This window comes from Oncorhynchus keta, unplaced genomic scaffold (assembly GCF_023373465.1).
Source record: "Oncorhynchus keta strain PuntledgeMale-10-30-2019 unplaced genomic scaffold, Oket_V2 Un_scaffold_8424_pilon_pilon, whole genome shotgun sequence".
Lineage (NCBI taxonomy): Eukaryota > Metazoa > Chordata > Actinopteri > Salmoniformes > Salmonidae > Oncorhynchus > Oncorhynchus keta.
Window position 1 is genome coordinate 638,960 of NW_026291005.1, and position 12,321 is coordinate 651,280.

The window sequence follows — 12,321 nt, forward strand, 5'->3', positions numbered from 1 at the left end:
TTGTACTTCCGAGACTGCGCGGTGCGAGTCACCTGACGGTTGTGTGGTTGCAGCCAGCGGGTTCAGCATTTGATACACGGGATTGGAAATAATCACAAAACAAACCATAATTTCAGGCCAAGAGACTAAGACATTTTCCGGTAAATCCGTTCTCGGTTTCCCGTCGCTTGCACAATGAGTGCCTGCACCCCTAAATCGCTGGCTTCGTCTGGACAAAAACCCATTCAGGAGATATGCCATCCGCTCGGAGCCGAGGAGGCAGTTCTCACACCCAGTCCAGATGTCAGAAACCTCACTTGCAGCACTGGAGAGAAGGTATGATAGATAGATAGATAGTTGTTTCGATACTTTAGTCTTTCACGGATTGAGGATAATAACCGGCGAACGTGGTTACCAAATGCTTTCAGATGTATTTTTTTTTTCCTGAACGCTCATCTGCTTCGCCAAACCACGTATCTTCTCCAATATGACATTTTATCAGAGTGTCCTGTATACGTGTAATAGATCTGGTGACAGAGCTGTTTGGACACTGAGCTCCATTGATTACTTGAAGCTACATGGATTCAGTGAATTCACCATATGGTATCGACTATAGATGCTTGTTGTTGTGACTCACTAGTAAAAAAAATAAAAATTAAAAAAAGACCTAACCAAACATTGTTTAACTCTGTATAACATTTTGTAAATGAATCCATGCCAAAGGTTTTCTGATCACGGGATAAAGATGGAGTCATCAAGCTGGAGATTCCTTCTCCAGTAGTTTGTAAAGAACACAAGATAACAGTATCACACGTAGCCTCTAATACACATGAATACCAGGTCCAGGTTTGAAAAACGTTCAATCTGTTGTTGATACAGAGCAGATGTTGTCATTTTAAAACCATGGTCTGGATATCAGTGGTATTTAAAACATAAACAAACAGTCATAGATAGTTGAGCTCGTTTTGTGATACTGTTGGTTTCTTCAGAGTGGGATGTCCGTGCCAGTCGTGGGGAGCGCAGCCTGACAACGGCACTGTGTTCTCCTCAGGGACATCTCCTTCTCATGGCCTGTGGCCAAATGGCACCTGATTCCCAATATAGTGCACTACTTTTGACCAGAGCCCTTCAAAAAGTAGTGCACTACATAGGGAACAGGGTACCGTTTGGCCTCAGCCTATGCTCTCTATGGGGGTTGTTTACTGTGTATAACTTGTTGTATCATAATGTGTGTAGTGAAAATGGGGCCACGTCAAACACAAGCTGTGGTCTGTTCAGAGATGCATTATGTTTACAAATAGCAGGAGAAGTAGAACACTAAACGATGTCCTTTCTCTCATAGCGTCAGTTTGCCGCGCACGGGCTAAAAATACATAATAATATTCATATTATTTGTCACATGCGCCGAATACAACAGGTGTAGTAGACCTTACAGTGAAATGCTGAATACAGCAGGTGTAGGTAGACCTTACAGTGAAATGCTGAATACAGCAGGTGTAGTAGACCTTACAGTGAAATGATCAATACAACAGGTGTAGTAGACCTTACAGTGAAATGCTGAATACAACAGGTGTAGGTAGACCTTACAGTGAAATGCTGAATACAACAGGTGTAGTAGACCACACAGTGAAATGATCAATACAACAGGTGTAGTAGACCACACAGTGAAATGCTGAATACAACAGGTGTAGTAGACCTACAGTGAAATGCTGAATACAACAGGTGTAGTAGACTCACAGTGAAATGCTGAATACAGCAGGTGTAGTAGACCTCACAGTGAAATGCTGAATACAACAGGTGTAGTAGACCACACAGTGAAATGCTGAATACAACAGGTGTAGTAGACCTCACAGTGAAATGCTGAATACAACAGGTGTAGTAGACCTCACAGTGAAATGCTGAATACAACAGGTGTAGTAGACCTCACAGTGAAATGCTGAATACAACAGGTGTAGTAGACCTCACAGTGAAATGCTGAATACAACAGGTGTAGTAGACCTCACAGTGAAATGCTGAATACAACAGGTGTAGTAGACCTCACAGTGAAATGCTGAATACAACAGGTGTAGTAGACCTCACAGTGAAATGCTGAATACAACAGGTGTAGTAGACCTCACAGTGAAATGCTGAATACAGCAGGTGTAGTAGACCTCACAGTGAAATGCTGAATACAACAGGTGTAGTAGACCTCACAGTGAAATGCTGAATACAACAGGTGTAGTAGACCTCACAGTGAAATGCTGAATACAACAGGTGTAGTAGACCTTACAGTGAAATGCTGAATACAACAGGTGTAGTAGACCTCACAGTGAAATGCTGAATACAACAGGTGTAGTAGACCTCACAGTGAAATGCTGAATACAACAGGTGTAGTAGACCTCACAGTGAAATGCTGAATACAACAGGTGTAGTAGACCTTACAGTGAAATGCTGAATACAGCAGGTGTAGTAGACCTCACAGTGAAATGCTGAATACAACAGGTGTAGTAGACCTCACAGTGAAATGCTGAATACAACAGGTGTAGTAGACCTCACAGTGAAATGCTGAATACAACAGGTGTAGTAGACCTTACAGTGAAATGCTGAATACAACAGGTGTAGTAGACCTCACAGTGAAATGCTGAATACAACAGGTGTAGTAGACCTCACAGTGAAATGCTGAATACAGCAGGTGTAGTAGACCTCACAGTGAAATGCTGAATACAACAGGTGTAGTAGACCTTACAGTGAAATGCTGAATACAGCAGGTGTAGTAGACCTCACCTTGAAATGATGAATACAACAGGTTTAGTAGACCTCACAGTGAAATGCTGAATACAGCAGGTGTAGTAGACCTCACAGTGAAATGCTGAATACAGCAGGTGTAGTAGACCTCACAGTGAAATGCTGAATACAACAGGTGTAGTAGACCTTACAGTGAAATGCTGAATACAACAGGTGTAGTAGACCTTACAGTGAAATGCTGAATACAACAGGTGTAGTAGACCTCACAGTGAAATGCTGAATACAACAGGTGTAGTAGACCTTACAGTGAAATGCTGAATACAACAGGTGTAGTAGACCTTACAGTGAAATGCTGAATACAACAGGTGTAGTAGACCTTACATTGAAATGCTGAATACAACAGGTGTAGGTAGCCCTTACAGTGAAATGCTGAATACAACAGGTGTAGGTAGCCCTTACAGTGAAATGCTGAATACAACAGGTGTAGTAGACCTCACAGTGAAATGCTGAATACAGCAGGTGGTGTAGTAGACCTACAGTGAAATGCTGAATACAACAGGTGTAGTAGACCTTACAGTGAAATGCTGAATACAACAGGTGTAGTAGACCTCACAGTGAAATGCTGAATACAACAGGTGTAGTAGACCTCACAGTGAAATGCTGAATACAACAGGTGTAGTAGACCTTACAGTGAAATGCTGAATACAACAGGTGTAGTAGACCTTACAGTGAAATGCTGAATACAACAGGTGTAGTAGACCTCACAGTGAAATGATGAATACAACAGGTGTAGTAGACCTCACAGTGAAATGCTGAATACAACAGGTGTAGTAGACCTCACAGTGAAATGCTGAATACAACAGGTGTAGTAGACCTTACAGTGAAATGCTGAATACAGCAGGTGTAGTAGACCTCACAGTGAAATGCTGAATACAACAGGTGTGGAACTTAGTGAAATGCTGAATACAACAGGTGTGGAACTTAGTGAAATGCTTACTTACAAGACCTTAACCAACAATGCTTTAAGAAGTCAATATATATATCTTTAAGTGTTAAATAAAAAATAAAAGTAACATGTTTAAAGAGCAGCAATAAATAACAATAACGAGGTTATATACAGGGTATTACGGTACTGAGTCAATGTGGAGGCTATATACAGGGTATTACGGTACTGAGTCAATGTGGAGGCTATATACAGGGTATTACGGTACAGAGTCAATGTGGAGACTATATACAGGGTATTACGGTACTGAGTCAATGTGGAGGCTATATACAGGGTATTACGGTACTGAGTCAATGTGGAGGCTATATACAGGGTATTACGGTACAGAGTCAATGTGGAGACTATATACAGGGTATTACGGTACTGAGTCAATGTGGAGGCTATATACAGGGTATTACGGTACTGAGTCAATGTGGAGGCTATATACAGGGTATTACGGTACAGAGTCAATGTGGAGACTATATACAGGGTGTTACGGTACAGAGTCAATGTGGAGGCTATATACAGGGTGTTACGGTACAGAGTCAATGTGGAGGCTATATACAGGGTGTTACGGTACAGAGTCAATGTGGAGGCTATATACAGGGTGTTACGGTACAGAGTCAATGTGGAGGCTATATACAGGGTGTTACGGTACAGAGTCAATGTGGAGGCTATATACAGGGTGTTACGGTACAGAGTCAATGTGGAGGCTATATACAGGGTGTTACGGTACAGAGTCAATGTGGAGGCTATATACAGGGGTGCCGGTACAGAGCCAATATGGAGGGGGTACCGGTACAGAGTCAATGGAGGCTATATACAGGGGGTACCAGTACAGAGTCAATGTGGAGGCTATATACAGGTGGTACCGGTACAGAGTCAATGTGGAGGCTATATACAGGGGGTACCGGTACAGAGTCAATGTGGAGGCTATATACAGGTGGTACCGGTACAGAGTCAATGTGGAGGCTATATACAGGTGGTACCGGTACAGAGTCAATGTGGAGGCTATATAGAGGTGGTACCGGTACAGAGTCAATGTGGAGGCTATATACAGGTGGTACCGGTACAGAGTCAATGTGGAGGCTATATACAGGGGGTACCGGTACAGAGTCAATGTGGAGGCTATATACAGGGGGTACCGGTACAGAGTCAATGTGGAGGCTATATACAGGGGGTACCGGTACAGAGTCAATGTGGAGGCTATATACAGGGGGTACCGGTACAGAGTCAATGTGGAGGCTATATACAGGGGGTACCGGTACAGAGTCAATGTGGAGGCTATATACAGGGGGTACCGGTACAGAGTCAATGTGGAGGCTATATACAGGGGGTACCGGTACAGAGTCAATGTGGAGGCTATATACAGGGGGGGTACCGGTACAGAGTCAATGTGGAGGCTATATACAGGGGGTACCGGTACAGAGTCAATGTGGAGGCTATATACAGGGGGTACCGGTACAGAGTCAATGTGTGGGGGTACCGGTTAGTCAGGGTAATTGAGGTAATATGTACATGGAGGTAGAGGGACTATGCATTAAAGGGACTATGCATTGATAATAAACAGAGAGTAGCAGCAGCGTAAATGAGGGGTCTGGGTTGCCCTTTGATTAGCTGTTCAGGAGTCATGGCTTGCTGGTAGAAGCTGAGATTTATCCTAGACTAAAAAGCATTTTCAATAGAGATTGTCCATTGATTAAGCTTTTTAGTCCAGGGATAGACCTTAATCCGTGTCCTGCAAACCTCCCCATAATCTTGGTTGAAGCATTCCTGGCGTTCCACAGTGTAATGCATTACTAATGCTGCCTCCTAGGTCTCGAGGAATTAGGCTGTTTTAAACCATCTTTCCATATATCACTGGACTGACCTTAAAGAAATCCTTACAAGAATGTGTTCATTTGTTATCATAGTTTAGCGTCATAGTTTGGGGACAATAAGGAGCTTGCTTCCTGTGCTCATCAACTCAATAGGCCATTCTTTCTTTGCCTTATGATCTGAATATGCAACAGAACCCCATATAAATGAATGCACAGTGACGGGCTGAATCCCAACTGGCATCCTCTTACCTATTTAATGCACTGTTTTGACCCAGGCCCATAGGGTTCTGTTTTGACCAAGGCCCATAGGGTTCTGTTTTGACCAAGGCCCATAGGGCTCTGTTTTGATCAAGGCCCATAGGGTTCTGTTTTGACCAAGGCCCATAGGGTTCTGTTTTGACCCAGGCCCATAGGGCTCTGTTTTGACCAAGGCCCATAGGGTTCTGTTTTGACCCAGGCCCATAGGGTTCTGTTTTGACCCAGGCCCATAGGGCTCTGTTTTGACCAAGGCCCATAGGGCTCTGTTTTGACCCAGGCCCATAGGGTTCTGTTTTGACCAAGGCCCATAGGGTTCTGTTTTGACCAAGGCCCATCGGGTTCTGTTTTGACCAAGGCCCATAGGGCTCTGTTTTTGAACAAGGCCCATAGGGTTCTGTTTTGACCATGGCCCATAGGGCTCTGTTTTGACCAAGGCCCATAGGGCTCTGTTTTGAACAAGGCCCATAGGGCTCTGTTTTGACCAAGGCCCATAGGGCTCTGTTTTGACCAAGGCCCATAGGGCTCTGTTTTGACCAAGGCCCATAGGGTTCTGTTTTGAACAAGGCCCATAGGGTTCTGTTTTGAACAAGGCCCATAGGGCTCTGTTTTGACCAAGGCCCATAGGGCTCTGTTTTGACCAAGGCCCATAGGGTTCTGTTTTGACCAAGGCCCATAGGGCTCTGTTTTGACCAAGGCCCATAGGGTTCTGTTTTGAACAAGGCCCATAGGGCTCTGTTTTGAACAAGGCCCATAGGGTTCTGTTTTGAACAAGGCCCATAGGGTTCTGTTTTGACCCAGGCCCATAGGGCTCTGTTTTGACCCAGGCCCATAGGGCTCTGTTTTGACCCAGGCCCATAGGGCTCTGTTTTGACCCAGGCCCATAGGGCTCTGTTTTGACCCAGGCCCATAGGGCTCTGTTTTGACCAAGGCCCATAGGGCTCTGTTTTGACCAAGGCCCATAGGGTTCTGTTTTGACCCAGGCCCATAGGGCTCTGTTTTGACCAATGCCCATAGGGCTCTGTTTTGAACAAGGCCCATAGGGCTCTGTTTTGAACAAGGCCCATAGGGCTCTGTTTTGAACAAGGCCCATAGGGCTCTGTTTTGACCAAGGCCCATAGGGCTCTGTTTTGACCAAGGCCCATAGGGCTCTGTTTTGACCAAGGCCCACAGGGCTCTGTTTTGACCAAGGCCCACAGGGCTCTGTTTTGACAAGGCCCATAGGGCTCTGTTTTGACCAATGCCCATAGGGCTCTGTTTTGAACAAGGCCCATAGGGTTCTGTTTTGACCAAGGCCCATAGGGTTCTGTTTTGACCAAGGCCCATAGGGCTCTGTTTTGAACAAGGCCCATAGGGTTCTGTTTTGAACAAGGCCCATAGGGCTCTGTTTTGAACAAGGCCCATAGGGTTCTGTTTTGAACAAGGCCCATAGGGTTCTGTTTTGACCAAGGCCCATAGGGTTCTGTTTTGACCAAGGTCCATAGGGCTCTGTTTTGACCCAGGCCCATAGGGCTCTGTTTTGACCCAGGCCCATAGGGCTCTGTTTTGAACAAGGCCCATAGGGCTCTGTTTTGACCAAGGCCCATAGGGTTCTGTTTTGACCCAGGCCCATAGGGCTCTGTTTTGACCCAGGCCCATAGGGCTCTGTTTTGACCCAGGCCCATAGGGCTCTGTTTTGACCCAGGCCCATAGGGCTCTGTTTTGACCCAGGCCCATAGGGCTCTGTTTTGACCAAGGCCCATAGGGCTCTGTTTTGACCAAGGCCCATAGGGTTCTGTTTTGACCCAGGCCCATAGGGCTCTGTTTTGACCAAGGCCCATAGGGTTCTGTTTTGACCCAGGCCCATAGGGTTCTGTTTTGACCCAGGCCCATAGGGCTCTGTTTTGACCAAGGCCCATAGGGCTCTGTTTTGACCCAGGCCCAAGGCCCATAGGGCTCTGTTTTGAACAAGGCCCATAGGGCTCTAGGGTTCTGTTTTGACCAAGGCCCATAGGGCTCCCAATAGGGTTCTGTTTTGAACAAGGCCCATAGGGCTCTGTTTTGAACAAGGCCCATAGGGTTCTGTTTTGAACAAGGCCCATAGGGTTCTGTTTTTGACCCAAGCCCATAGGGCTCTGTTTTTGACCCAGGCCCATAGGGCTCTGTTTTGACTCCAGGCCCATAGGGCTCTGTTTTGACCCAGGCCCATAGGGCTCTGTTTTGACCCAGGCCCATAGGGCTCTGTTTTGACCAAGGCCCATAGGGCTCTGTTTTGACCAAGGCCCATAGGGTTCTGTTTTGACCCAGGCCCATAGGGCTCTGTTTTGACCAAGGCCCATAGGGCTCTGTTTTGACATGCCCATAGGGCTCTGTTTTGAATAAGGCCCATAGGGCTCTGTTTTGAACAAGGCCCATAGGGCTCTGTTTTGAACAAGGCCCATAGGGCTCTGTTTTGAACAAGGCCCTAGGGCTCTGTTTTGAACAAGGCCCATAGGGCTCTGTTTTGACCAAGGCCCATAGGGCTCTGTTTTGACCAAGGCCCATAGGGCTCTGTTTTGACCAAGGCCCACAGGGCTCTGTTTTGACCAAGGCCCACAGGGCTCTGTTTTGACAAGGCCCATAGGGCTCTGTTTTGACCAATGCCCATAGGGCTCTGTTTTGAACAAGGCCCATAGGGTTCTGTTTTGACCAAGGCCCATAGGGTTCTGTTTTGACCAAGGCCCATAGGGCTCTGTTTTGAACAAGGCCCATAGGGTTCTGTTTTGAACAAGGCCCATAGGGCTCTGTTTTGAACAAGGCCCATAGGGTTCTGTTTTGAACAAGGCCCATAGGGTTCTGTTTTGACCAAGGCCCATAGGGTTCTGTTTTGACCAAGGTCCATAGGGCTCTGTTTTGACCCAGGCCCATAGGGCTCTGTTTTGACCCAGGCCCATAGGGCTCTGTTTTGACCCAGGCCCATAGGGCTCTGTTTTTGAACAAGGCCCATAGGGCTCTGTTTTGACCAAGGCCCATAGGGTTCTGTTTTGACCCAGGCCCATAGGGCTCTGTTTTGACCCCAGGCCCATAGGGCTCTGTTTTGACCCAGGCCCATAGGGCTCTGTTTTGACCCAGGCCCATAGGGCTCTGTTTTGACCCAGGCCCATAGGGCTCTGTTTTGACCAAGGCCCATAGGGCTCTGTTTTGACCAAGGCCCATAGGGTTCTGTTTTGACCCAGGCCCATAGGGCTCTGTTTTGACCAAGGCCCATAGGGTTCTGTTTTGACCCAGGCCCATAGGGTTCTGTTTTGACCCAGGCCCATAGGGCTCTGTTTTGACCAAGGCCCATAGGGCTCTGTTTTGACCCAGGCCCATAGGGTTCTGTTTTGACCAAGGCCCAGGGTTCTGTTTTGACCAAGGCCCAGGGTTCTGTTTTGACCAAGGCCCATAGGGCTCTGTTTTGACCAAGGCCCATAGGGTTCTGTTTTGACCATGGCCCAGGTTTGACCATAGGGCTCTGTTTTGACCAAGGCCCATAGGGCTCTGTTTTGACCAAGGCCCATAGGGCTCTGTTTTGACCAAGGCCCATAGGGCTCTGTTTTGACCAAGGCCCATAGGGCTCTGTTTTGAACAAGGCCCATAGGGTTCTGTTTTGAACAAGGCCCATAGGGCTCTGTTTTGACCAAGGCCCATTTTGAACAAGGCCCATCGGGTTCTGTTTTGAACAAGGCCCATAGGGTTCTGTTTTGACCAAGGCCCATAGGGCTCTGTTTTGACCAAGGCCCATAGGGTTCTGTTTTGAACAAGGCCCATAGGGCTCTGTTTTGAACAAGGCCCATAGGGTTCTGTTTTGAACAAGGCCCATAGGGTTCTGTTTTGACCCAGGCCCATAGGGCTCTGTTTTGACCCAGGCCCATAGGGCTCTGTTTTGACCCAGGCCCATAGGGCTCTGTTTTGACCCAGGCCCATAGGGCTCTGTTTTGACCAAGGCCCATAGGGCTCTGTTTTGAACAAGGCCCATAGGGTTCTGTTTTGAACAAGGCCCATAGGGTTCTGTTTTGAACAAGGCCCATAGGGCTCTGTTTTGACCAAGGCCCATAGGGCTCTGTTTTGACCAAGGCCCATAGGGTTCTGTTTTGACCAAGGCCCATAGGGCTCTGTTTTGACCAAGGCCCATAGGGTTCTGTTTTGAACAAGGCCCATAGGGCTCTGTTTTGAACAAGGCCCATAGGGTTCTGTTTGAACAAGGCCCATAGGGTTCTGTTTTGACCCAGGCCCATAGGGCTCTGTTTTGACCCCAGGCCCTAGGCTCTGTTTTGACCCAGGCCCATAGGGCTCTGGCCCAGGCCCATAGGGCTCTGTTTTTGACCAAGGCCCATAGGGCTCTGTTTTGACCAAGGCCCATAGGGTTCTGTTTTGACCCAGGCCCATAGGGCTCTGTTTTGACCAATGCCCATAGGGCTCTGTTTTGAACAAGGCCCATAGGGCTCTGTTTTGAACAAGGCCCATAGGGCTCTGTTTTGAACAAGGCCCATAGGGCTCTGTTTTGACCAAGGCCCATAGGGCTCTGTTTTGACCAAGGCCCATAGGGCTCTGTTTTGACCAAGGCCCACAGGGCTCTGTTTTGACCAAGGCCCACAGGGCTCTGTTTTGACAAGGCCCATAGGGCTCTGTTTTGACCAATGCCCATAGGGCTCTGTTTTGAACAAGGAGGGTTCTGTTTTGACCAAGGCCCATAGGGCTCTGTTTTGACCAAGGCCCATAGGGTTCTGTTTTGAACAAGGCCCATAGGGTTCTGTTTTGAACAAGGCCCATAGGGCTCTGTTTTGACCAAGGCCCATAGGGCTCTGTTTTGACCAAGGCCCATAGGGTTCTGTTTTGACCAAGGCCCATAGGGCTCTGTTTTGACAAGGCCCATAGGGTTCTGTTTTGAACAAGGCCCATAGGGCTCTGTTTTTGAACAAGGCCCATAGGGTTCTGTTTTGAACAAGGCCCATAGGGTTCTGTTTTGACCCAGGCCCATAGGGCTCTGTTTTGACCCAGGCCCATAGGGCTCTGTTTTGACCCAGGCCCATAGGGCTCTGTTTTGACCCAGGCCCATAGGGCTCTGTTTTGACCCAGGCCCATAGGGCTCTGTTTTGACCAAGGCCCATAGGGCTCTGTTTTGACCAAGGCCCATAGGGTTCTGTTTTGACCCAGGCCCATAGGGCTCTGTTTTGAACAAGGCCCATAGGGCTCTGTTTTGAACAAGGCCCATAGGGCTCTGTTTTGAACAAGGCCCATAGGGTTCTGTTTTGAACAAGGCCCATAGGGTTCTGTTTTGACCAAGGCCCATAGGGTTCTGTTTTGACCAAGGCCCATAGGGCTCTGTTTTGACCCAGGCCCATAGGGCTCTGTTTTGACCCAGGCCCATAGGGCTCTGTTTTGAACAAGGCCCATAGGGCTCTGTTTTGACCAAGGCCCATAGGGGTGACCAAGGCCCTAGGGTTTTGACCCAGGCCCATAGGGCTCTGTTTTGACCAGGCCCATAGGGCTCTGTTTTGACCCAGGCCCATAGGGCTCTGTTTTGACCCAGGCCCATAGGGCTCTGTTTTGACCAGGCCCATAGGGCTCTGTTTTGACCAAGGCCCATAGGGCTCTGTTTTGACCAAGGCCCATAGGGTTCTGTTTTGACCCAGGCCCATAGGGCTCTGTTTTGACCAAGGCCCATAGGGTTCTGTTTTGACCCAGGCCCATAGGGTTCTGTTTTGACCAGGCCCATAGGGCTCTGTTTTGACCAAGGCCCATAGGGCTCTGTTTTGACCCAGGCCCATAGGGTTCTGTTTTGAACAAGGCCCATAGGGCTCTGTTTTGACCAAGGCCCATAGGGCTCTGTTTTGACCAAGGCCCATAGGGTTCTGTTTTGACCAAGGCCCATAGGGCTCTGGCCAAGGCCCATAGGGTTCTGTTTTGAACAAGGCCCATAGGGCTCTGTTTTGAACAAGGCCCATAGGGTTCTGTTTGAACAAGGCCCATAGGGTTCTGTTTTGACCCAAGCCCATCGGGGCTCTGTTTTGACCCAGGCCCATAGGGCTCTGTTTTGACCCAGGCCCATAGGGCTCTGTTTTGACCCAGGCCCATAGGGCTCTGTTTTGACCCAGGCCCATAGGGCTCTGTTTTGACCCAGGCCCATAGGGCTCTGTTTTGACCAAGGCCCATAGGGCTCTGTTTTGACCAAGGCCCATAGGGTTCTGTTTTGACCCAGGCCCATAGGGTCTGTTTTGACCAAGGCCCATAGGGCTCTGTTTTGACCAATGCCCATAGGGCTCTGTTTTGAACAAGGCCCATAGGGCTCTGTTTTGAACAAGGCCCATAGGGCTCTGTTTTGAACAAGGCCCATAGGGCTCTGTTTTGAACAAGGCCCATAGGGCTCTGTTTTGACCAAGGCCCATAGGGCTCTGTTTTGACCAAGGCCCATAGGGCTCTGTTTTTGCCCACAGGGCTCTGTTTTGACAAGGCCCATAGGGCTCTGTTTTGACCAAGGGCCCATGCCCAGGGCTCTGTTTTGAACAAGGCCCATAGGGTTCTGTTTTGACCAAGGCCCATAGGGCTCTGTTTTGACCAAGG

General features: G+C 48.2%; 1 protein-coding gene across 1 annotated transcript in view; it reads left to right on the forward strand.

Annotated features, from left to right (window-relative positions):
* The first annotated feature begins 28 nt into the window (after positions 1-28).
* Positions 29-12,321, forward strand: part of snx30 (sorting nexin family member 30) — a 47,012-nt gene continuing 34,719 nt past the window's right edge. The window contains exon 1 of the mRNA XM_052517535.1: positions 29-315. Within this exon, the coding sequence (XP_052373495.1) occupies positions 175-315 (141 nt within the window). The 5' untranslated portion in view covers positions 29-174. The remainder of the gene's footprint in view (positions 316-12,321) is intronic.